The sequence below is a fragment of the Melanerpes formicivorus genome, unplaced genomic scaffold (assembly GCF_026170545.1).
Source record: "Melanerpes formicivorus ecotype bairdi unplaced genomic scaffold, bMelFor1.0.p_v2 SCAF_75, whole genome shotgun sequence".
NCBI lineage: Eukaryota > Metazoa > Chordata > Aves > Piciformes > Picidae > Melanerpes > Melanerpes formicivorus.
This window is the reverse complement of record NW_027142427.1, coordinates 1,502,905-1,529,415: the sequence shown is the minus strand read 5'-3', so window position 1 is coordinate 1,529,415 and position 26,511 is coordinate 1,502,905. Positions and strand designations below refer to the sequence as shown.

The following is a 26,511-nucleotide window of genomic DNA, read 5'->3' as shown; positions in this document are numbered from 1 at the left end:
TCTCAGGTCCCTCTCAAAACTCAATTCATAAACCAGACTTTCATACAAGATGCTACCACTAGGGTGATGAAACAGAGAAATTCAATCATACCACGCATAGGTTATCCATTTTCCAGAGGCTGATGGGAAAGATTGGATTTTCAGAGCTCTTCTGGGCTGTTTTGTTTTGCTTTATTCTTTTCTTCTGTTCTTGTCTTCTGGGCTTCAATACATTTTCTTTTAAAGTGAAGAAAGTAATTTTCATCTCCTCTTTTCCTGGTCATGAAACTATTCTTTCCATGTGCTTCCATTACAGGTGAGCCACTTAATTTTGAGAGCCTCAAATTTGTTTGCCTCCATCTTTTTCTTGTCTTCTCTGTTTTTTTTCCAGGCACCTGCACGGTCACACTGACCCATTTCACTACTTTCAAAGTTTGTTTGATTTCATTAATTCTGCCCTTGTGAGTTTCAGGTGGGCATACCACTGCTCTTGGCAGACATTCAGGTCAAGCCAATGCAGAGGAATAGCCTGGTTTTTTTTTGAAGGCAGTGAATTGCTCTTCCCTCTGCATGCCTCCAATAATGCTGTTTCACGGGCCTTACAAACAAGTTGCCTTCCACAAGTTGCAAAGAATGAGAATCAGCCTCTGAAATACGTGAAGTTGAGAGCAGTAAATACCAAAATCTAAAAAACTAAATCAACCCACACCACTCTGGTCCTCACTTGAACAAATGAACAGAGAGCGTGACTGTTGAATCGTTTTGTGTCTCACCTAATCACTTCATCCTCACTGCAAGATCACTGTGCTTCCTGTCAACTAAAATGTGTAGAAATGAGACCCCCATCTCAGCTAAGTATTTTGAGTTTTAATTTCATACCAGTTTGGACATGGGCAGAGGATGAATATATGAAAACAGGGGGAAATTCACATAGGCTTTGCAGACTCATAAAGAGTCTTAGCTCCGTGCGAGTTCTTTAAAGGCTGTTTCTGTGGCTTTCTCTAGAAAGCTAATAGATTGTTCTTATTCTTTCCAAAACCTGTTCACCTATTCCAGATTTTAACTGAGATTTCAAAAGCTTGTCTTTGTTGAGGAGAAAAGAAGCATTGGACAGAGCTGCTTATTTTTGGCAGTCTGGGGGGTAGCAGTGTGTGATGTTCAGTCTGGAGAAAAGAAGGCTCCAAGGTGACCTTATTTTGTGGCCTTCCAGTATCTGAAGGGAGCTTGCAAGAAGCCTGGGAGGGGACTTCTCAGGATCTCAGGTAGTGATAGGACTAGGGGGAATGGAATGAAGCTGGAGGTGGGGAGATTCAGGCTGGACTTGAGGAAATAGTTCTTCACTGTTAGAGTGGTGAAGCCCTGGAATGGGTTGGCTGGGGAGGTGGTTGGGGCCCCGTCCCTGGAGTTGTCTAAGACCAGGCTCTGGCCAGCCTGATCTAGTGTGGGGTGTCCCTGCCCATGGCAGGGGGGTTGGAACTCGATGATCCTTGTGGTCCCTTCCAACCCTGACTGATTCTATGATTCGATGTTACAGACTCAGTGGACGAATCAGGCAAGCTCATCTTTGCTTCTAACTTTCTTATTCTTTTGATATTCTTCTTCAGTCCAGGCTCCCTAGTTCTCAAGGTCCCTGTGTGTCTAGAGGACGCTATCAATATCCCCCTCCCACCTCTATGTTCTGAGGATGAATTTTTTTCCTGTTTGTTTATGCTAAGCCATGAGAGCTTGAAATTGAAATCTGTTTGCTCCTCCACTCCCCACTCATGTGTTCTCAGTCATTGTACATTTTCGCTATAGGATTTTATCTCAAGTGTGCTGAACTGTGTGAGGCTGCAAATATGCATAAAGAAAAAGAAGTAATTCCATGAGCCTGTGAAGCCTTCTGTCCTGCAGCTAGGCTCTCTGGTGTCTATAAGCAGCAACTGGAACTTGCCATATAATTAAGACTTTCATATATTTATAGGGAAAATAGATTAATATAGATCTCTAGAAGTCTTCAGTCCAAGTCCCTTCTCAAAGCAAGGCTAATGTCACTGTTATGTTGGCTACTATGGGTTATTTTCATTCAGTTTTGAAGATCTCCATGCTTAAAAAGTCATACCATGGGAGGGTGTTTTGATACTCTGTTGGCTAATAAAGATTTACTTCAGCATACAATCTCTTCAGTTGGAGATGTTCATTAGGATCTCCCTCTTTTTCTTCTGCCTAACTGTCTATATGCACAGGACTTAGAGGAACTGAAAATCTTTGATGTTATTGTTAAATCTGATTGAAGATCACCATGTGCCAAAAGTTACTGACATGTAAGGCAGGCACAAGGAGCATGACCTAGCCAGCCTTTTACTAAAGCAGACATGTCAAATGGTGTTTCCCCACTGGTGCTGTAGGACAGGGTTTTAGGATCTTATGTGCTGTGATCTCTAAATTCCTCTCTGTTTTCACTTGAACATAGTAGAGTTCAACTTCCTTAAAGTAAAAGCTTTAGTTGAAATGACTGCAGCATTCTCCTGTGCAGAATCTGAATCTGAATCCCAGGACAGGAGGAAGTGATTTTTCTGCCAGGCATGTCTGCTGAATCTCATTCAAGCAAAACCCCCAAAACTCACCAAAACCTCCTCTTGAAAATCCAATTTCTCTGACATCTGCACATTGCTGCTTGTCTCTTGGGACTCCTTCTCATGGCACTGCCATATCACTGTACTCAGCACTGGTTAGGCCACACCTTGAGTACTGTGTCCAGTTCTGGGCTCTTTAATTTAAGAAGGACATTGAGACACTCGAACGTGTCCAGAGAAGGGCAACGAGGCTGGGGAGAGGTCTGAAGCACAGCCCTGTGAGGAGAAACTGAGGCAGCTGGGGTTGCTTAGCCTGGACTGAAGAAGAGGAGGCTCAGGGGAGACCTTCTTGCTCTCTCCAACTCCCTGAAGGGAGGTTGTAGCCAGGTGGGGGTTGATCTCTTTTCCCAGGCAACCAGCACCAGACCAAGAGTCTCAAGATGCACCAGGGGAAGTTTAGGCTGGAGGTGAAGAGAAAGTTCTTCATAGACAGAGTGATTGGCCGTTGGAATGTGCTGCCCAGGGAGGTGGTGGAGTCCTCATCCCAGGAGGTGTTCAAGAGGTGATTGGATATGGCACTTGAAGGCATGGTTTAGTTAGTCATGATGTGTTGGGTGATAGGTTGGTCTTGATGATCTTTGAGGTCTTTTCCACCTTTATTGTTTCTGTGATTCATCTATCAATCTAGAGGTGCAGAGGGAGCCAAATGAAGAGCAGAGCTCAAGGCTGGCTACATCTAAGAGGAGCTTTAAGCGCATCTCTTTCCTTAAGCCCAGCCTTTTCTCCTTATGGAGGCATCCACATCAGGATTTTATACATACATGTAAACCTCTTATGTCCTCTGCTGTGAAACTGAGTAACGATTGTCCAGTGGATTTAAAAGTTAGATGAGGTTCAGACAGAGATGGACAGGCAGTCTCTACATGGTCAGTATTGTCATTAGAGTATTTTTTTTCTCAAGAAGGCAGACTGAAAAGTAGTGCTACTGGTGCTCTAGTGCAAACATGGGGAAATGAAACCCTGGCAACCACCAGCATGGAAAAGCAAAAGGTATTGAGTGCTGCAGCATTCACAAGCACATAAGCACTTTAACTTTTTAAGCAAGAGATGATCTTACACAGACTTTCCTTCCACTGCCATGGCATCTTTCATTTCACACGTAATGTGCTTAAGAGAAGAGGTACAGCATTCACCATCTCAACAGAGGATGACATAGACTGATTCTTGCACTTGTGCTGACAGTGTCAGACATAAGAATTTCTCAGAGGTGTTACTGGAGTAAATATAATTTTCCTAATAAAACTTGGCTAGAGTAACAGGGGGCTTGTGCTTCACCTACTCTACTTTTTAAGTGACAATAGACAAGGCATGATTTTAATGCACCCCTGTGTCTGACTGCACTAATGTTCATCAGTGATTTCTGGCTAATTGAAAAGACATGTCACTAGAAAAATCATATAGACTATAATGTCAGAGACATATGGATGGACTGAAGGATGCACTTTTGTCTTTGACAATTATGGAACTCTCAGCCTTCTACAGTTAAGTTTGAAAGTAAAGTATTTAATAATAAGAGATGTATAAAGCCACAGAATATCAGGGGCTGGAAGGGACCTCAAAAGATCATCTAGTCCAACCCCAAGTCCCATGGCATGTCATAATTTCAAATTGGATGATGTCTTAAAGGATTACATAAGAAAATCAGATCAGTTCTGCATCACAGGTTTAATTCAAGTAACTAGAGTGACAAGAAATCTTTCATTCATTAATACTTTGCCAACACAGCTTGCTTTCCTTCCTTCATTTTTTTTCTGATGAAGTTGAATGTATGGAGTGGGATAAGGATGCTAAGATGAACCTCCATGTGAAGTCTTTCCTGACCTGCCTGTATAGCTGTTACTTAAGAATTTAGTCTGCCATGGTTTCATCCTTGCCTCCTTTCTTCACCTCTTACATGTCTTTAGATAACTGTTACATAACATTTTAGTCTGCCATGGTTTCATCCTTGCCTCCCTTCTTCACCTCTTACATGTCTTTAGATAACTGTTACATAACAATTTAGTCTGCCATGGTTTCATCCTTGCCTCCCTTCTTTACCTCTTACATGTCTTTAGATAACTGTTATCTAACAATTTAGTTTCATCCTTGCCTCCTCTCTTTAACACTTACATATTTTGAGTAATTGTTGCACTCTTCTATACATCACAGAAGAGGGCATAATAATAATAACATTTTCTCTAAACCAGTAGACCACCATGGTTTAAACCCAGGCAGCAACTAAGCAGCTGCTCATTCACTCCTCCCCTGCTTTCTCCATGGGATGGGGGAGGAGAATTGCAAACAAGTCAAACTTGTGGGTTGAGACAAGAATAATTTAATAATTGAAATAAAAATATAATAGCAATCAATAAAAAGATAACAAAATGATAAAGGAATAAAACCCAAGACGGACAAGGGATACACAATGCAATTGCTCACCACCTGCTAAGAGATGCTCAGCAAGTCCTTGAGCAGTGGTACACCTCTCCTGGCCAATTCCCCTCCAGATTATGTACAGCATATGACATCACATGATATGGAATATTCTCCTGGCCACTTTGGATCAGCTATCTTGGCTGTTTCCCACCCATCCCCAGCTTCTTAGGCCTCTCTTGCCTTTTTGCTTGGACATCATGAGAAACTGAAAAAATCCTTGACTTAGTTGTTGTTAAGTAGTATTTATACTAAAGCAATCAGTGTTTTATCTCAATGCTATTCTCACCCTGAATCCTACACCAGCTGTTAGGAAGAAAATTAACTATCCCAGCTGGAACCAGACACAGAGAGAGATTTTCTGCACCCCCCCCCCCCCCCCCCAGCCCCAAGTGCCTGTTTTTGAGGAATGATCACCTCTGAATTCTTGAAGATTTACAATTTTTGGATTTAACATTCCCATCAGGATTCTAAAGCCAATCTTTCATTGTGCCCACTATTCATTGCAATGAGATGTTTCAGTGCACTGGAATCAAAATGTGTAGTTTCAGCTTGGTTTGGTATCAAATCATATTCTGCCAGTGCATTGCAGTGATTGATAGAAGTTACAGTTCGAGTGCTTTACATTCCCATTCTTCTGCATCAGACAAGCACCTGTGTCAGACAACTGACCCATATCTCATTTGATGGCACCCAATCCCTGCATGTGTTGTTTGGAGTTAGTAAGAGGGAATGTCATGGAGTATTATGAGAAATGCACCTTCATCAGGTAGCTTGCCTTTACATAGAATTACATAGAATAAACCAGGTTGGAAGAGACCTTCAAGATCATCGTGTCCAACCTATCATCCAACACCACCTAATCAACTAACCCATGTAACCAAGCACCCTGTCAAGTCTCCTCCTGAACATCTCCAGTGACAGCGACTCCACCACCTCCCCGGGCAGTCCATTCCAATGGGCAATCACTCTCTCTGTGTAAAACTTCCTCCTGACCTCCAGCCTGAACTTCCCCTGGCACAGCCTGAGACTGTGTCCTCTTGTTCTGGTGCTGGCTGCCTGGGAGAAGAGACCAACCTCTGCCTGTTTACAACCCCCCTTCAGGAAGTTGTAGAGAGCAATAAGGTCACCCCTGAGTCTCCTCCTCTCCAGGCTAAGCAACCCCAGCTCCCTCAGTCTCTCCTCATAGGGCTTGTGCTCCAAGCCCCTCACCAACTTCGTTGCCCTTCTCTGGACTCGTTCCAGCAAGTCAACGTCCTTCCTAAACTGAGGGGCCCAGAACTGGACACAGTACTCGAGGTGTGGCCTAACCAGTGCAGTGTGCAGGGGCAGAATGACCTCCCTGCTCCTGCTGGCCACACTGTTCTTAATGCAGGCCAGGATGCCATTGGCCCTCTTGGCTGCCTGGGCACACTGCAGGCTCAAGTTCATCCTACCATCAACCCGCACCCCCAGGTCCCTCTCTGCCTGGCTGCTCTCCAGCCACTCTGACCCCAGCCTGTAGCACTGCATGGGGTTGTTGTGGCCAATGTGCAGAACCCGGCACTTGGATGTGCCTTGTAGGGTGTGTAGTGTACTTAGCTGATGGGATGGGTGGAAAACAAAAAGCTCAAGTGATTCCAGGTGGAAATTGGTAATAGGACAGAGACCACCATGATGTCAAATACCTCCTCCTGCTCCTGTGTTGTTTGGGCTGAGGCAATACCATGCAGTGAAGCTCAGATGGTAAAATTTTGCCCCTTAAATTAAGTGATTGGAAAAGATCTGAGCCTGATTTAACTCCTCTTGAAAGAATCTGGGCTTTTAGTTGATTGCAATCAGCAGCAGATCAGGCCTTTATAGCTTGCTTGCCATCTTCTGAAATGTTATGTGACAAGCAAGCCACCGGTGGTTATTTCTGCTATGAAATGTTTGTTGTTTTATCAAAGCAATGATTATGGCAAGAACATCTGCATCATAGAGTTTCTGGTGGTCTTACAAAGAGGAAATGGTCTGATTTTCATAGTATGGTTTCCGGTTTCTTGATTTTGCTTGTTTGGGTTTTAGGGTTGGGTTTTGTTGTTTCATTGGGTTTTTCTTTAAACTGATTTGGCCTCATTGTCTCTTTGCTAATGTGGAGTAGTCAGTTGGCAGGTGCTAAAACAGTCTCATAGAATAAGGTTAATCTTTTCTCTTTAATTAGACAGCAGTATGCAACACACCCAGTGGACCAGGTGACCTTGAAAATTGAAGGGGGGACGGAGACACATTTGAAAAGACAATATCTTTAGTTACAGGGGCTAGAGGGCAGAACAAATAAGAGAAAGCGTTCATTGGCACTACAAAACAACCCCACACAATCTCCTTTCTCCATGCAGACCCTCAGATAACTTCCCTTGGAAAGGTGACTGGTGAATCTCACAGCTTTTACAGGTGTTTCAGAAGTGTTTATGTGTGAAGTATTGAAATCTTGTTTAAAGTGAACCTCACCAAAATTCAAGGTCTGTCAGAAAACCTTTCTGTAACTCAATAAATCACTTAATCTCCATCTGTGGACCCTGATATAACCCCATCTCTATGGCACCAAAGTGCTTCATGGAAGGCTGACACTATTATCATTACAAGAGAAAAACGAAGATGTTGCATTTCTCTAGGTTGCGTAAGAGGAGTGGTCTTAAACACCTCCAGGGATGGGGCCTCAACCACCTCCCTGGACAACCCATTCCAGGGTTTCACCACTCTCATGGTGAAGAACCTCTCCCTCACATCTAGCCTGAATCTCCCCACCTCCAGCTTCATTGCATTCCTCCTAGTCCTATCACTACCTGATATCCTGAGAAGTCCTTCCTCAGCCTTCCTATAGGCCCCCTTCAGATACTGGAAGGCCACAATTAGGTCACCTCGGAGCCTTCTCTTCTCCAGACTGAACAGTCCCAATTCCTTCAGTCTGTCCTCATAGGAGAGGTGCTCCAGCCCTCTGATCATCCTTGTAGCCCTTCTCTGGACATGTTCCAGCACCTCCACATCCCTTCTTCCACATCATCCACATCTTCCCTTCTCCCATGTTATTATAAGACCTGGGGTTTTGTTCAAGCTTTTCCATACAACTCTGAATTTTTCACTTACTAGTCGTAAAAGGACTCTGTATTGGAGTGTCTGGCTAATAGACATACCCCTGAATCTAGCATTTGTTAAGAAATGCATGAGGAGTAGCACAAGATAGCTGCTTGCAGATGATGTGTGTGGATCAAGTAACGCTGTGCAGAGACACCAATACAAAATATATGGACACTTATGGATCCAAAAAGTCATTTTCAGGCTGAACAAAATACAAATGTGGTGAGTCTTTGCAGAATACAATCAATATTCTGGCTGCATATAGGAGCTGAGTTAGAGCTTGTTAGCAAACATAGTTATAAAAGGAAACCAGCAATCATGCCTTCTAGTGCAGGGCAGTTAAGCCTTGCTTCTTAGTATTCAGCCTGGAGCTTGCCAGTCCTGCGTTGCTTTTCCATTTGCTGTCTCATCAGAATAGCACATACTTTCCTGACAGTTTTGGTGTAAAGTCAAACCCTCACTTCAGGATATCAAGGAGCAAAAACCTTTGTGATGATGGAGATGGATTACTTCTCCCTGAGTTTTGGGATGGACTAATGAGAATGTATGCAGCATCACCACCCTTGCATAAGTGATGCCCTGGATGCAAGTGTCTGGTAGCCTGTAATGTAGTGGATTAATCATTTAATCCTATTGAGAAGAGCAAAGATAGTATCAGGTACAGTGCTAACCCTAACCACCACCTATTAGAGCAAGTTCTCTGATGTAGTTGAATGCAGTATCACAGTATCACTTAGGTTGGAAAGGACCTCGAGGATCATCGAGTCCAACCTATCAACACAGACCCCATGACTAGACCATGGCACCAAGTGCCACGTCCAATCTCCCATTGAACATCTCCAGGGACGATGACTCAACCACCTCCCTGGGCAACCCGTTCCAATGACAAATTACTCGCTCGGTGGAGAACTTCCTCCTCACCTTGAGTCTAAACCTCCCCTGGTGCAGCTTGAGACTGTGTCCCCTTGTTCTGGTGCTGGTTGCCTGGGAGAAGAGGCCAACCCCTTCCTGGCTACAACCTGCCTTCAGGTAGTTGTAGAGGGCAATGAGGTCACCCCTGAGCCTCCTCTTCTCCAGACTAAACAATCCCAGCTCCCTCAGCCTCTCCTCATAGGGCAATATGCAACATTATTGTGATCCAAAATAAAGCTGAAAAACACCCAAAAGCCATTCATAATCTAACAATGTCTCAGTAACCTCTAACTGCCCTAACTCCACAAACTTGAATGTTTCTAATATTCTATCCATTCACTTTGCCATTTTGGGGTCAGATTTAGAGAGGCCTTGAATACAGGCAGCTTCAGCTCAAATCAGTGTAAATCAGATGCTGAACACATAATATGCTATACAAATCTAAGTTCTTTTACACAAAATTCCTGTCCTTGGTCGCTCAGATACGATGGCCCAAATTAGCTGGTGTCTTATGTAAGTCACTTTTTGTCCCAATTGCTCTTTTATGAATTGGGGACAATGTGATCCCCTCTTGTACCAGTGCTGTTGAGAAAATTAGTCCATCAGTGTTTACAAAGCAGTTGTCTCCTGCAGTGCTAAGCACTTTAGAAAAGCCATGGACAACTAAATAGCTCTGTCCTCAGAGCAGGCTTTGAGTAGCATGCAGTAAGGAGGAGCCTAGGGCCACATATTGAACAATAAGGAAAAAGCCAAAATATTGACTAATCGGCTCATTGATAAACAGTGTTAATCCCTGGGCACAGAATAAAGCAAAAGCCCTGTGGAAAAGCACCCTGCAATTAAAGGCTGTGTCATAATAATGACAGACTCAGGGCTGAATGAAGGTTGTATGTGCCTGTGCAGCTGTGGCACGTCCAAACTTTTAAGAGCTTAACCTCGTGACATTAAGGTTAGCTCCTTTCACTGAAGCTTCTCTGTGTAACAGGCCTGAGAGTAAGAGCTGAACCATCTTTTGGGGATGTTCTGCATGGAACATGGCACTCCTCTCTTTCCTGGAGGTGGGGAGGTTAAGTAAAACTGTCAGCTTTGTTTGCTAAGATGGGAAATATATTGTGATATGGAGCAATGTTATTGCACAGCAGCTGGAGTATTCACTAAGAATTGTGAAGTGTGTTCTGTATCAGATTATTTGCATAGTCTGAGGAGGGGCAGAAGTGGGAACAGAAGTATTATTCAAAGATGAACTCTATCTCCAGGAATGTTTATGTGTAGATTAGCTGTTTTCTGTGAATTGTTGTGATGAGTTTACCTTATCTTCACCCAACCTTCATCTCCAGGCATGTAGAACAACCAAGAAATACAAATAATTTAAAGAAAGTCTGCCTGTCTGAAGGGAAAGATTTGTAAGGAGACAGGATTAAAGGCATTGAGTGGAAGTATCAGGAAGACTGGGCAGGAAGACCTAGAGGAACTCGACCTGTTGACAGCACTCACAGAAGTGCCAGGTCCAGTAAAATACGTGCATGTGAAGCTGAAAACTCTTTATCAGTGGCTTACAGCTTGTAATCCATGAGTTAGTTGTCGGTAGCTTTTCTCTTTCATTGAGAAAGTAAGTTAATATAATGCTGTGTTATGGTCTATATATGTGGAATTTCTGAAGGGTCAATGTCTGCAGTGGAAATCTTTGGGGATCCAAAAGTTGGACACCCCCCCCACTGTCTGCTGTGCTCCTCTTCTGAAGTTAATGACATGTTTGGTTTTGAAAAGGCCAAACAATGAATCAGGCTTTCAAATGAAAGAGCTGTAGGTGTTGTTGGTAACGTGGGTAAAGCATCTAGGTATGCAAGACTGATGTGCCAGTGTGACTCAGCATGCATCTCTCCGTGGGAGTCCTGAGAACACCTTACAGAGGCAGGACAGATGAGACCTGCTCTTGCAGAGAGTTTGTTTGGACAGATCCACACAGGGGACCACACGTGTACTTCCTGTGAGGAGCTTTGCTGAACTGTGACTTGTTTCTCAGGGGATGAACTAGAAATCCTGTCTCCTGAAAAACTGGACTGGGCATTGTGCAGGAAAGCACACAGGAGGGACTGAGCCTCATGCCAGCTGCAGGGATGAGCTACACTCGTGATAACATCTTATCATCTCATATCCCAGGCACATTTGCAGGGCGTGATTCTCCAAGCTGCGGGACAGGCTTTTATTTCCAGCACTCTGCTTTATGCCCAGGAATCCTTCTGGCATTACTGAGGACCTGGGGTGTGTAGGGAGAGCTAAATACTAGAATAGAGATGGATCCTGAAGAGCAGAGAAGGGAGTCTGCCTATGCCAGGTGAGGATTTCTCCTTGGCGTGTGCGTCTATAGCGCCTATTCCCAGCTGGAAGGAATGTATGTATTCATCAGAAGGAGAAAAATAACCTTTTGTGTTTATTCTTATTTAACATTGTTTACACAGAAAATGGAGAAACACATCTTCAACCGTCGTGTGCTATTTAAAATTCTGTCAGTACACCACGCAGAGCTCATTCTGTAAACATCTACTCCACCATGTGGTCTCTGGGAGCTAATGCTGTTCTGCTCTGTATGGCCACTTGTGTTCTGCCTGGAGCACGCTGCAGTGGTTATGTTAAATAGCCTTTGTGAAGGTTTCCAGAGCCCTAAATTAAAAATGCAGAAAGCCGGGGAGGGGGAGAGGGAGTTAAGAGCGGGGATTCTCCATAGCTGGAGTGTTAGGATGTCTTGCTACCTAATTGCCCTAGAACACGTGGGCTTGAATGAATCCTCTTTAATGAGTAATAGGCAAATGCATAAATTGCAAACCTCAAGCACCCAAATGGTGGAATATAAACTAATGAAGACTCTGACTTCGACGGCAGGTGTAGAGTTGATTTGTAAAATGTCGTGAATATATCAGCTTTCAAATGATGCATCTATTAAAAGAGAAGTCTTCATGTGTTCCCCTTGTATTCACTCTCTCACGCTGCACACCTACTCTGCCTGCATGATATTGCAGGCTGCAGTCTCACAGCAGTTTCTTGCTAAAACTCTTGCTTCGAAGAAGTGCAACAATAGAGAACAATTACCCTCTGTCTCCACTCTTATTGCAATAAGCCTGAGCAGGGGGGGAGAAAAAGTGAAAAATGAGGGCACCCACTCCCTCACTACCTTTTCAATTTCAAATCCTAACCCTGTTGGTAGTGCCATTTGTGGATTTGAACTCCCTGGCTTTGTGCACGGCATTATCTGGAGATTCACCTGGTACTGATCCAATGAACCAATGCAACCTTACAAAGCTGAAGGGAAGAGTGTAGAGTTCTCTTTGTAATAAATCATGTGCCATGAAAAAGGATTTCTTTAACTCCTTTCCTCCATTATTCTCCATATCTCACCTCGTGGAAATGTGTCTGTTAGTGAGAGACTCAGGCTCACATAGCAGGAAAAATGAACTGAAAGGAAAGGAAGGCAGAGATCCTGGAGGTTTCTATAGCTTGGAGGTTCCAGGGAAAAAAAGAGGCACAATGTGAAAGAATAGGAAGAAGCCCTAAGAATAAACCCAGCATATGCCTTGGTACTAAACCCTCCTCAGTTCTAGAAAGGGACAAGGATGTTTTCATTAAAACAGCTCCATAAGAAATCCTTAAAACCAGTGATGAGTTGAGCCCCTAGAGTCAAAGAGGTTCTGTCCAGAACCTCCATCAGAAGTGCCCAGCCAGCAGAATGCTGAACATCTTTGGTTTTACTGAGTTGAGCTAGTAACCTCTTGAGATCTGGCTGCCTCCCAAGTAGGGAGGGATGAATACTGCAAAATGTTTCAGTTTCCATTTCAATTTTGAAACTCATTTGCTTTGACTGAATTTGCACTGTATTTATGTAAATTGATAAACACTGTAATAAATTTATCTACTTAAATAAAACAGAATTTTAGGAAGAGGCTGGAGAACATTGGTGAAACACAAATTCTCCTTCCACAAGTATAATCATAGAACCCAATTTAAATGTCCCAAAGCAGGGGCATAGAATGTGGTCTGTATATCTAGCAAACCCTAACAAGCACAATCCCAAATCCAATCAGTTGTTAACAGTTTAAATATTTCAAATTACATACATGCCAATTTTTTGTGGTGGCAATATCTATGTGATACACAACCCCCATTTTCACAGGAGGATTGAGGACCACAATCTGGAGAGAGTAGCAGTTGGCTACTTTGCTTGTTACAGAAAGCTCCAACTACAGGGGTTTGGTTTAGTTTGGTTTGTGTTTTTTTTCTCTGACTACAGGGGTTTGGTTTAGTCTGGTTTGTGTTTTTTTCTCTGACTACAGGGCTTTGGTTTAGTTTGGTTTGTTTTTTTTTCCTAACCTATTGTCATGGATTTGAGTCGACTCTGCTGCTGTTATTCATACCGTGTTGCAGTCATGCCAGCTTCAAAAATTAAAGTACTGGCTCGAGCAAAGTATTATGGGGCTTGGAGTTCAGGTTGTAACATGAGAGGCTTCCTGATCTGCTTGCTGCTTTTGGGTTCTGGGGTTTTTTTGTGCTGCCTCTTCCACTGTGGTGGTGGCAGGACAAGGAGGTGTGGGGGAGTAGTTTTTCCCCTGTGCCAGGGGAAGTTTAGACTCGAGGTGAGGAGAAAGTTCTTCACAGAGAGAGTTGTTAGCCGTTGGAATGGGCTGCCCAGGGAGGTGGCGGAGTCACCATCCCTGGAGGTGCTCAGGAGGGGATTGGACGTGGCACTTGGTGCCATGGTTTATTAGTCATGAGGTCTTGGGTGACAGATTGAATGTGATGATCTTTGAGGTCTCTTCCAACCTTATTGATTCTATGATTCTGTGAATTCTATGATTCTTACTTGGGCTTTTTGGCTCGCTTGTTTCTGCTTGCTGCTGCTTTGTGCCATGCTTTTTCTGCAAATAGGCTCAGGTAATTATGCATTTTGTGCTATGATTATCTCATTTTGCTCAGTAAACTCTAGTCTTTATCTCAGTTTTTTTTCCTTTGGTCTCAACCCCATGTTTTTATGTGTTACTTTTCCCTCGCTTCTGTGTTGGGGGAGCAGGCAGGTTAGCCCTTGCTTTAACCCATTACATCTACGAGAGTCTGTGCCAGCACATCATTCTCATATGGCTCTGTCAGTATTACCTGTCACATTTATAAGAGCTTCCATGAGCTTGGCCATTAAACCTCATGGAATGAGGTATTCTTCAGTGCCCTTACTCTGGAACAGTTACCCGCTCTAACCCTCACTAATTTTGAACCTGGTTTTGTCTTCCCTTGTCTTCTGTTTTGCTCTCCTCCATATTCCCTTTCAAAGTTCATCTTTGAATGGTTATTTGATGTAATTTAGGGCATTTTCCTCCTTGTTAATTTTGTCCAGAACACATTAGTTTGTTTATTCACAAAGTAAGCCTAATCTGTACAAGACAGATTTGGAGGCCCTTTTTAAACCTGGGGAACAAATGAGAAACCTTATTGAAGCCAAGAACAACACTTGCAGTTCTGGTCTCGGGTATTATCCTGTAACACAGTTGTTTCCCATTGTAGAGGTGCTGTTTCTAGAGTATACCTACATTCACCTTCCCTACTTCACCTTCCCAGTGCTTGAAGCAGTAGGTAAATAGTTAAGCAATGGAAGCAGGAAGCAATGTGTGCTAGAAATGAACTGGTTTAAGATTGGGAGGGGGAATTAAAAAGCAGTGCAAGATGCAATTTTTAAGTTATCCTATTCACATTCTCGCATTGGAGCTATTAGCCACAAGGGAGATCACATCATCTGGGAGCCAGAGAATATAATGATTGCAGGCTCTGTAATAGGCATGGGGGAGACTCTTGCCGTATGTTTTGGTCGTGCCCTGATATATGTGAGCTCTGGGAGACAGTTCTACGTGTAATGGAGTCAATAATCAAATCTGAAGTACGAAGGAACACAACTTGATGTTTCCTTAGAGAAACAGCAAGTTTGCAACAGATGAACAAAGAGAGAATGCGATGGATACAAATTTGTCTTTAGGCAAAAAGGAAAGAAAAAAGACTTAAAAACAAGGAGGGGGGGGGGAAAGAAAATTTTACACTCTTCCCAGACTGGAAAGAAATGGTAATGCCTACATCAGAAATGTAATTATTTGTTGTTACATTGATAAAGATGTGATACAGCACTTCAAAGACTAGCTAAATGATATTTGGAAATTAATTTGGGTTCCTATTAAATAGAGCTCAGAGGAACTTCCCAAATGAATAGCTTGTTTGTCAAGCATTGCTTTCTTCTGTTTATCAAGTCTTCTCAAGTAAAGACAACTACTTTCAACTGTTCTTGTTGCTCAGAATGAACCATGAGACTCATCACTAACGAGGCGTTCAGGGCAAATTCAAATATTGCAAACCACAAGGCCTTAGCATTTATGCAGAAATTATATATTGCTTACTTCTGTTCCCTATAAGGATGATTTATATAAAGTTGGCTAAAAAAACCCAACCCAAACCCAATTTAATATTCACAATCCATGTTTGAATTGAAAATTTGCTATTGATGCTCTGTAGTTTGGCCTCTTCAGTGTGCTTTGGAGATGAACATAATGGAATCAAAACATATTGGTTTTCTTCAGTGTTATTAGTTTTAAATGTTCCTAACCCAAAATGTAAATGGGACATATTAGCCACATAAGAGGATATGATTTGGGGTTCTAATCTCTTAAGAAAGTTATCCTGTAGAGTGAATATGCTGTTTGCTTGGGAACTAGGCCAAAATACAGAAAGACTTATGATAATCACCACAGCCTCTGCTTCTGTAAAACAAACTTCCATGCCTCTCTTCTTATACCAATTTTATCCCTGTGTAATGCCACCTCTGTCTCTGGAAGCACTTCTGATTTTATATTGATATTGGTGAGTTCAAAAGAAGATAGGATTTTGGAGAGTTGGGTGGAGAGAGCTGGGTGGAGAGAGAGTTTACATGAGCCAAAAAGAATAAAAAAGTGAAATCTTTTACATTCTGTTTTGCTTTATCATGGAATGGAGGCAATTTTCAGAGTTGTCTATGGAGTTGTAGTTACTGGAGCTTCCAGAGAAGAAATCCATCCATTCTCTAAACAAGTAGAAAGGTGACCACTAAAGCAAGCATTCATAGAATCAACCAAGTTGGAAGAGACCTCCAAGATTATCCAGTCCAACCTATACATCCAGCCCTATCCAATCAACTAGACCATGGCACTTGGTGCTTCATCCAGTCTTTTCTTGAAGATCTCCAAGGACAGTGACTCCACCACCTCCCTGGGCAGCACATTCCAATGGCAAATCACTCTGTCTGTGAAGAGCTTCTTCCTAATACCCAGCCTGAACCTCCCCTGGCACAATTCATAGAATACCAGGTTGGAAGGGACCTTAAAGATCATCTAGTCCAACCTTTCAGGGTAAGAATATAGTTTAAATTAGATGGCCCAGCACCCTGTCAAGCTGGGCCTTGAAACTGTCTTAATGTAGGGGAATCCACCACCTCCCTCATGAGTTTATTCCAATGTCTGATAGTTTGGGTGGTGACAAAAAATTTCCTGCATCCAGTCCAAACCTCTCCTATAGCAACTTGTACCCATTTATCATGTGACTCTTTGTAAAAAGGGAGTCTCCCTCCTCATGATAGCTGCCTGGCATGTACTTGTACATGGTTGTGAGGTTTTGCCTAAACCACCTCCTCTCAGGGCTCAACAAACCCTGTTCTCTCAACCTTCCCCCACACAATAGGAGTTCCAGTCCTCTGATCGTTCCTGTGGGCCTTCTCTGGGCCCTTTCCAGCCTGTCCACATCCTTCCTGTACAGCAGGGACTAAAACTGCTCGTAGTACTCAAGGTGCAGCCATATGCAAATGTTGTCTGCACTGGACAGGAGCAAAGTCTTAAAGAAATCCAATATCCAGTAAAGAACTTTATGCTTGAAGATTCAGCATGCATTGATTTTAGAAGATAGCACGCAGCAAGGCTTCCAACTCATCTGTACACCAAGTCAGCAGTGATAAAATTTGCACAGCTGGCAGTTGGGTGTTTGATCTCCTGGACAGCCTGATGGTTGGGCTGTCTAAAGCCAAGAACAATAGCAGCTCCTACCTACTTAGCTTCTTATGAGACATTTTACACAACAGTGTCCCATTAACTTCATAGTGTTGGGTTCAGAGGAAAATATTTATTTCTCATTTCTTGGAAATGAGTTTAATCCTCTGGCTTCATATCCTCACTTTTGTTAGCATTTTATCTCTCTGTCTTGGGTTTCATTTGAGTTTGATGTACATAATAATCTGTTTCAGCTGTTAGAGAAGAATGGTATTTTCCTTTCTTTTTGCCAATTAAATTCATAGGTTTTCATCATCAAATTCTTAGAATTTTTGTTGATGGATAGCACTACTGGAGTAAATCTCTATTGTCTGCAAAGTTATGTCTAAATGATTAAGGCTCAACAACCAGCTTCTGGCAGATTGGACTCGATCATCCTGGAGGTCTCTTCCAACCTTAGTGATACTGGACCATTCGTAAAATAGACCAAGGATCAATGAAACCTCTTCTGTTCCCAAGAAGCTTTAAATCTTAGCAACAAAGTTAATTATTTTGTTGTTTTTAGTTTATATGTTTTAAATATAGAAGAAGTTGCATCTCTACTTGGGCTTTTTTTATTACTTCTGTGGTCTTTCATAGAATCACTGGTCAAGATCTATCCAAGGTCCACTGGTCCCAAGCTCAGCTTAAGATGATAGAATAGAATAGAATAGAATAGAATAGAATAGAATAGAATAGAATAGAATAGAATAGAATAGAATAGAATAGAATAGAATAGAATAGAATAGAATAGAATAGACCAAGACCAGACCAGGTTGGAAGAGACCTTCAAGATCATCGAGTCCAACCTATCATCCAATGCCACCTAATCAACTAAACCATGCAACCAAGAACCCTATCACATCTCCTCCTAATCACCTCCAGTGATGGTGACTCCACCACCTCCCCGGGCAGCCCATTCCAATGGGCAATCATTCTCTCTGTGTAGAACTTCTTCCTAACATCCAGTCTGAACCTCCCCTGGTGCAGCTTGAGGCTGTGTCCTCTTGTTCTGGTGCTGGTTACCTGGGAGAAGAGACCAGCCCCTACCTGTCTACAACCTCCCTTCAGAAAATACTTCTTTCCCTGCTTGTCTCAGTAATAACAGTTGGTCCAAGTGATCTCTGCAGTGAGCAAGGAATGTGATTTCTGCCTTTTTTTTGTGCCACTTTCATCTTTTTAATTACTTTAGTGGTCACTCTGACAGCCTATTGAGTTTCAATGGGACTTACTTTGTGGGAACTGGGAGCAGCAGAGTCAAACACAACACAATGAGATGGCAATAAGTCAGGGCAGGTAGGAGAAGCCAAGGTAATATATACATAATTCAGCATCCCCAAAATTTGATGGCCAATAAGCATTTTAACTTAGTGTCTCAGCTGACTAATTTTTGTGTAGACAATGGCAGAACAGGAAGTGACTGAGGCCCTGGGGTAGTGAAACAATTATATTCATGCTTCAGATCCCTTAAGCACATACTTAATGGCCATTGATTTCAATGCTCTTAATAGCTTTGCTGAGTCAAGGCCTGAATGAGGGCAAAGTAAAAGCCTGATGATGCAGTTTATGAATTGTCATATCTAAAGACCTCCAACAAGATCATTGAAGAGAAGGAAACCCCAAAGGCCTAGCAGGCTCTTTCAGTGTCAGTGTGGCAAGCTGGCAAAAGACAGTGAGAGAGGGAGTACATTTGTTGTGAAGGGGAAGAAAGCTGAATGATCAGAGATGTTCGTTTCAGACCTTGCTGGTCACATTCTTTCTAAAGGTGACCATTGCTGCAGGCTTTCCTTGCCTTTAGGTGCTTTTTTGCTTAATTTTTACTGCAGAAGCTTGGGTGGCTTGTTGATGTGTTAGAAGGTAGGGAAGCTTTACAACAGGATCTGGACAGGTCAGATCAATGGGCCAAGGTTAATCGCATGAAATTCAACAAGACCATGTGCCAGGTCCTGCACATGGGTCACATCAACCCCATGGTAAGCTACAGATTTGAGGATGTGTGGTCAGAAAGCTGTGACTTGGAGAGGAATCTGAAGGTATTGGTTGACAGTTGACTGAATATGAGTTAGCAATGTGCACAGGTAGCCAAGAAATCCAGTGGCATTCTGGCTTGTATTAGGAACACTGTGGCCAGCAGGAAGAGGGAGATGATCATTCCCCTCAACACTGATGAGGCCACACCTTGAGTATTGTGTTCATTTCAGGGCCCCTCACTACAGGAAGGACATTGAGGTGCTGGAGCATGTCCAGGGAATGGCAGTGAGGCTCATGAAAGGCATGGAAGACACAGCCTACGAAGAGCATTGAGGGAGCTGGGGTTGTTCAGTCTGGAGAAGAGGATGCTGAGGGGAGACCTCTCGCTCTCTACAGCTACCTGAAGGGAGGTTTGAGCAAGGAGAGGGACAGTCTCTTCTCATTGGTATCAAGAGACAGAAGTAAGTGAAATGTTTTCAAGCTTAGCCATTGGAGGTTTAGGCTGGGTATTAGGAAATATTTCTTCACTGAAAGGGTTATCAGACATTGGTATGGGCTGGCCAGGGCAGTGGTGGAGGTGTTCAAACACCATGTGGACCTGGCACTTAGGGTTAGTGTTGACCCTTCAGTGCTGGGTCAAAGGTTGGACTGGATGATCTATGGGGTCTCTTCCAAACAGATATATACTGTAATTCTGCAGCTGAAACAGCAAGAGGCTGGAGCTCATATATATCTTTTGTGTATGTGTTGTTTTTCTGTGTGTGCAGGTGCTCCCTGATGGGGTTTGATTTAAACCGGCACTGGGCAAATCCATCTCCTTGGGCTCATCCCACACTGCACGGAGTGAAACAGCTCATCATCGAGATGTACAACAATCCGGTGAGTAGGGAAAGGAGATGCCAGAACAGCCACTTGCTGAGGTACAGACTGGCTCATGCTGTGGGGTTGTGCAAGAGGCCAGTAATTCTGATGTGGCTTAAACCAGAGGCAAACCAAAATAAGAGAGAAGTAAACAAGTAGCACCCCCACCACATGAGATCAGGGAACATTTGTGTCTTCTGTCGCAGGAAGCATCAGGGTGGACAGAGCGAGTGAAATAAAGTTCAGCTCAGATTAAATATAGAATAATTCTGAGAGCAGGGCTTAAATTCAATCGAGCTCCTTTCATTGATGTCCTGAGCTGGATTCAAAACAGCAGGCCCTCAAAATTGAATTACTGAAAAGCATTGATGCTTAATCCAGAGCTCTGGTAGTGGTTGCTATGTAGCACGCAGAGCAGAAGGGGGATAATATTTGCAAATATTATATAAACACACATGCACACACACATGCTCACTCAGAGAAGCAGAGGTGTTCTTGAAGGTGAAATTTTAGCTAATCAGAGGAGATGGATTGCAGAGAATATGGAGGAGAGGAGTGGGAGGGAGGTAGACAGCTATTGAATGTTTGACATCAAAGCACAGAAGGATTATTGAACACGGCACCTAAGAAAAACTGATGAACAAAGATGGAGATGGGTAGGAAAAAATCACTGCCAGGAAAATGAGAGGAGACTTTACAGATGATTATTTTTTCTGTATGGAGTTCCTGGTATTTGTCCTTTCTTTGTGCTTCCCATTACAGAGATGGCATTTAGACCTTTAATTCCCATAAATTCTCCTTTTTTTTTTTTTTCTCTTCTTATTGTTAGTGTGAAAGAGGGCCTGGTTTGCCTTGCTAATAAAGATAATTCATACCCCTGGGTACATCTTGTATAGGATGAGAGCCCCTTTAATTTAACTCCTGGTTCTCACAATACATTGGACTTCTTTTTTTTTTTCAATCTTCCAACCAGTATTAATGTCTGTGCAGAAGGGATTTTAGGTACAAGATAGGTTAATAAATAAGGTCCTTACCTAGGGAGTGGAATCCAGCTAAATGGAAAACACTGCTAATTGTTTGGCACAGAATTTGTCTTTATGGTCTGTTTGTTTATGTTCTGTTTGTTTATGTTCTGAGTTGTGCTCATGACCAAGGCTTCTAAGCCCTGCTGTGTTACAGTGACGATGAGGGACGGTACAGAAAGGATCTTTACAGTCTTTCCTGCCCTAGATAGTGAGATAATTTTCCTTCTAGATGATGGAGAGAGCATGCAGGCTGCTTTGTCTGACAAGAAAGAGTATTTGAGAACAAGAGGAAACAGTCTCAAGCTGCGCCAGGGGAGGTTTAGACTGGATATTAGGAAGAAATTCTTCACAGAGAGAGTAATTGCTGCCTGGGGAGGTGGTGGAGTCACCATCATTGGGGGTGTTTAGGAGGAGAGTTGATGGGGTGCTTGGTGCTATGATTTAGTTGATTAGATGGTGTTGGATTATGGATTGGATGTGATGATCTTGAAGTTCTTTTCCAACCTGGTCTAGTCTGGTCTAGTCCTGTCCTGTCCTATTCTATTCATTCTATGCTATTCTATTCTATTCTATTCTATCCTATCCTATCCTATCCTATCCTATCCTATCCTATCCTATCCTATCCTATCCTATCCTATCCTATCCTATCCTATCCTATCCTATCCTATCCTATCCTATCCTATCCTATTTTTCTATCCTATTTTTCTATCCTATTCTATTCTATCCTATTCTATTCTATTCTATTCTCAGTGATGATGAGGGACAGTACAGTTTTTCCTACCCTAGATAGCAAGATAATTTTCCTTCTAGATGATAGAGAGAGTATGCAGGCTGCTTTGTCTGACAAGAAAGAGTATTTCCCAAGAAGAAACTGGTTCTTAAAAATTATAAGAAGGTTGGATGTGGGGGAATGCTTCTAGCTAGTAAAGAAACTAACTCTGACACTGCCAAAAGTCACTGTGAGTAAAATAGAGTTAATCTTGGGGGGGTGGGGGGGTGGAAATAAAATCAGCTTTACCCCATTCCTGGGAAGCTTTGAAAATTCTGGTAGTTTTCAGCTGCCCAATGGGTGAAGGATGAACTTATTTGTTGTGGTGGCTAAAATGAAGAAGAAAAAAAAAAAAATCAAAAGAAATGTTTGGTCAGAGTTGGTCTGAAATGGAAATCTTTATTTTTTTTCATTTCCACCTCTCTGTCTCCCACCCCTCCCCAGTGATCAACCTGAGATGAACCAGTTCCAGTTCATTTCCTTCTGAGGGAAAGAAAAAAGAGCCTTTCAAAACAGGTGTAACATTTCATTTTCAGGCTTATTTAATTTATTATTTTTTCAAATACCATTTAGGAATTTTTTTTTTCTTTCTTTCTTTCTCTTGGATTAAACTACCAGCAAAGTTCAGGTGGTTCTTCAGAGTTTCATTTCTCAGTGAATTAGCTACTCACCAAAAAAACTTTCTTGTCCGATTTTATTGTCCCCTAGTCAATACCAGCCTTTCTGACAGTTTTAGAGACCCTTGGCAATAGAGTGCAGTGTATGGGATTATTGGTTTTCTTCAGGCCATACCAGATTCTTAGTCCCTCTGATGCCAGTAATATTTGTGTGAACAGACCATATCTGAAGTGCTGGGACAAAAGGGGAAAACAGACCAGCTGCCTCAGGAGAGAGGGAGGGCATGGGACTCTACCTGTGCTACCCTGCTTTAACATTAACTGGTTTTATTAAGCACTTGAGGCAAAAAAGCTCCCTGCTCCCCTTCTGACAGACTGCCAGAAGAAAAAACTGCTTTGAATCACCTCAGACTGCTAAAGATTTTAACTACTCTCCAGGTGTAGAGCGTAACTTTGAGAGAAATACATGATAGATGGTTGGCTGCAGGCATAGGTGAACCAGTTACAGGAGGGCTGTTGTCAGACTGTGACAGATCACGGTTTATGCATTCGAACACACCTGCCCTGCCATCCCCCCCTCACCTGAAGTCTCCCCACACTGGGGAATACGAAATGAGGGAAATAAAATGCAGAGTAAAGTTCCCTGCAAAATAATGTAATAAAACCAACCTTCATCCCTCTCATTCTAGACAAGATCTGCTGTGAGGAGCTGTCTGGAAGAGATTGGATTGTTCAAAGCAGGAATTCAGCTTCCTGTTGCCATTGCAGAATAGCTCAGTGCAGGTCTTTTAGATGTATTCATTCTCGTACATCACTTAAGGAAAATTAGCTGCCATAAGAGCATAAAATCACACTTTAAATATTGCTGTATAGGAGGATTTTTCTTCAGCTGCTGCAGTATGGAAGATAAGATGTTCCTTTTGAAGAAAAGGTCATTCTGGAGGGAGGAGGATGACTGATGCAGAAGTGAAGTGGGTGTGAGGCACACACACAATGGCATAGCTACAGATTGGGCCAAGGCTAAGTGTTTACTGTAGTTGCTGTATAAAAATAAACCAAAGCACCTGCAATTCTCCATTATTCTGGGGATCACAAATTGTGGTTTATTGTTTATTTTTGAAGTGTTTCAAATTCCATAGTGAGTGTGTCATCTTTAGGAGGGAGTCAAGAAATTAAAGAATGATAGGAAGCCTTTGAGCTCTGTGTCACTGATTGTGAAATAATCACCCCTCATGGTAAGTTACTGGCATTGTGTTGGCTACATGAGCTGAGGGGATATTCTCAGATGACTCTAATGGTGTGAGTCTTGCAGATGAGACTGAAATGACAGAGTTGCCTTTCTAGATCATGTGCTGTTGTTGGCTGAAGTTATTTCTGGGTTTTGAGTAACTTCCCCTACCCCTATGCCAGCCACAGGTGGTAGGTGTAGATGCTGGAGCCGAATTATTTCACAACATGAATGTATTGTTTAAACAAACCCATCTGATTTTTGTCTGAAGTACATCAAACAGTGTTCACATGAGCTGTTTCAACAGCTGAACTGTGGGGCCAAGGAGTTCTGCTTGGGAATGAAAACACACTTCACATAGAGCACTGTTTGGAGAATGAACATCTATGGCCCGCATAAGGGATCTTATAAAGCACTCATGCACAGCTAGATTTAAATGTGAACGAGCTGCTTGAATTCAGCAGTGTTCCTTTTGTCCTTATGGTTAAGCAGATGCTTAAATATTTTAGCCTGGATATCAAGTGCTCAGCACTGACAAGCTCAGGACATGGATGGTGTATGGAGAGCAAGGAGGCCTTATTTCTTGGATGGTCTGTGGAGATCAAATAGGCCCTATCTCTGGGATAACAGGAAACCTCAGAGACAGAGAGCAGCATAACTGCTTGATTGTTGGGCAGATTTTGTGTGGCCATCCTGCCCTTTTCCCCAAAAGCAAATGCCCTCTTTAAAACATTTAATGAGTGAACTTGGGCAGTGTGTTCTGTGTCAATTCAGTCCCCCTGAGTGTGTGCATTGTGATAGGGTCTTTAATCACGGGGGCTCATGCTATTCTCTCAGCCAGACCTCTGCCTCAGTGCATTCTCCAAATAGAAAACTTTCACATAATAAGCAGCTATTCAGTGTTTTGTTTTAGCTGCAGTGTTCATTGTGCAGCCTTGTCCTGTATTTACTGTGCCCTATTCAAATCCTGCTCTGAGGACAGAATTGTTAATCTCCTCATGGGCTTTTTTGTTTGGCTCATTGCATTACTCTGGGAGCATTTCAGAAGTGTTAATTAATTGTTTTAGGGGAGGGCTCCCATGAGGAACAAATGGGTTATCCCTGTATGGATAGGAAACAGACGCAGAGCAGGTATCAGAAGTACCTACTCATTTGAGGTAGATAATCTAAGATGCCTGGGATCAAATTTGTTTCATGCCACTCACCAGGTCTTGATAAATTCATTGTCTTGCTTCCAACCCTTCCTTCTCTAAGGAATATTGGGACAGACATTTTCTGTCATTTTGGAGCTCTTAGGACCTAGGAGATGAGCAGGTAGTGACTGGCTGCTTGGGAAGAATCTGTTTCAAGCACTTTGCCTCCCATAAATGCAGAGATGGGATGCAGAGTTCTCAGGGACTCTCACTTCAACACTTTGTATTCTTGTATCTATCTTTGTTCTGTCCTGCCTGTTTTCCACCACCTATTGTCACAGAAGCTGAGCCCTACATGCAAATGATTTCTATGTTAGACATTTTTCACCTGACAAAAAGAAACTAAAATACAAGTCCACTCACCTAGGGTGTTCTTGATCTCGTCTGCCACACACGTACACCAAAGTCTTAAGTTATTTCTGCATAGCCAACTTTTCTCTTTCCATTCCTGACTTTGCAGTTGCAGCCTTTGTGTACTTTTACTACCATTCTGGGTGAAAGTTTTCACTGATTTGCAGCAAAGTTTCCAGCTGAAATGAATCCCCAGCATGTTGAAATCATAGTCATCTGCTAGGGTGGAATCTTTAGATCCACCATACAGGCATCTTTCGCAAAAGCTGATGCATTAAGTGACAGAGGACGACAATCTGTAGTTGCTGTGGACTGGCATGAGGGAAAGAGACACTGCCTGTGGGCTTTGTGGGTCTCTGCTGAATGAATAATAAGAAAGGATGAGTAAAGATAATACTGAAGGCACGAGGAGGGGGATATTTAAGGCTGAATGAGACCTTTTGTGGTTTTGAATAGTTTTTTTAAGACCCCATGTGTAGGCTTAGACTTGAACAAAAGCATATGTTCCCAATGTTTCTGTCTCTGAGGAAGCCTTGGTTTTGATCCAAGTAAACTTGGGTGTATAAGCAGGAAGACTACAAATGAATTGATAGTTGTCTAGTAAGTCAGTGTTATTCTGGATTCTTCAGCAGATAACTAAATTCTTCTCCACAGAGAGAACACATCTACTTTCTTCTAAACATACATTTCTCTGATTCTGTGTTATCATCTCTTTCTAGACCCTACTTTAGAGGTAGGTGGATCTCATTCACTAGGTTTGGCTCAGTACATCATGCACATTCACTCTTCAGGGAGACAGTAGAGAAAACTTAGCTTGGGGAAATCACCTGCAGCTGATCTCTGAGTTTCAGCTTGTTGTTTTCTCTGCTGATAAACCAAGATACTAGAAAGCAGCTGCAGCTGAATGTTGAGTGGCCTGTGAAGAGTTTAGTGCAGCCAGTTGAAGGAAACACATTCTCTCCCAGACAGTCTGTAACTCGTTAGAGTGGAGTGTACTACTCAGGTAAGTGGTTTCTCTATTTTTTTTCCTGGAGTATGGGTTCAGTCCTTCCCTGTGCTCACAGACTCTCTTTTCACACCCTACTTCTCCTATTCTGGTACTGAGTTCTGTTAGTTCCTGTCAGGAGATTATACCTGTTCTTACCACTTCAGACCACTTCCCATCTCTTTCAAAAAGGCAATTCACATATTAATGCTTGACATAGGCCCTTAGTCACCGCTTCTCTGCCTGCTGCTTTGACTGACAAGTGTCATCTAAAGACTCTATTTAGACTGCCCACTGTGAATGCTGTTGTTCAACCTACTTCTTTTCTAGGCTTTCAGTAGCAGCATCTAGAATGTACTATCAAGGACAGTAAGTTTGACTGTGCAGGAACCATGTTCAAAGTGTAGCATTGTGGAAGTGGT

At 42.7% G+C, this 26,511-nt stretch overlaps 1 protein-coding gene across 2 annotated transcripts in view; it reads left to right on the top strand.

The window, feature by feature from the left end:
* Positions 1–26,511, top strand: part of BEND5 (BEN domain containing 5) — a 1,094,864-nt gene that overhangs the window by 878,989 nt on the left and 189,364 nt on the right. For both annotated transcript variants that reach the window (XM_068163846.1, XM_068163845.1), the window contains exon 9: positions 19,828–19,939. In XM_068163846.1, the coding sequence (XP_068019947.1) occupies positions 19,828–19,939 (112 nt within the window). The remainder of the gene's footprint in view (positions 1–19,827; positions 19,940–26,511) is intronic.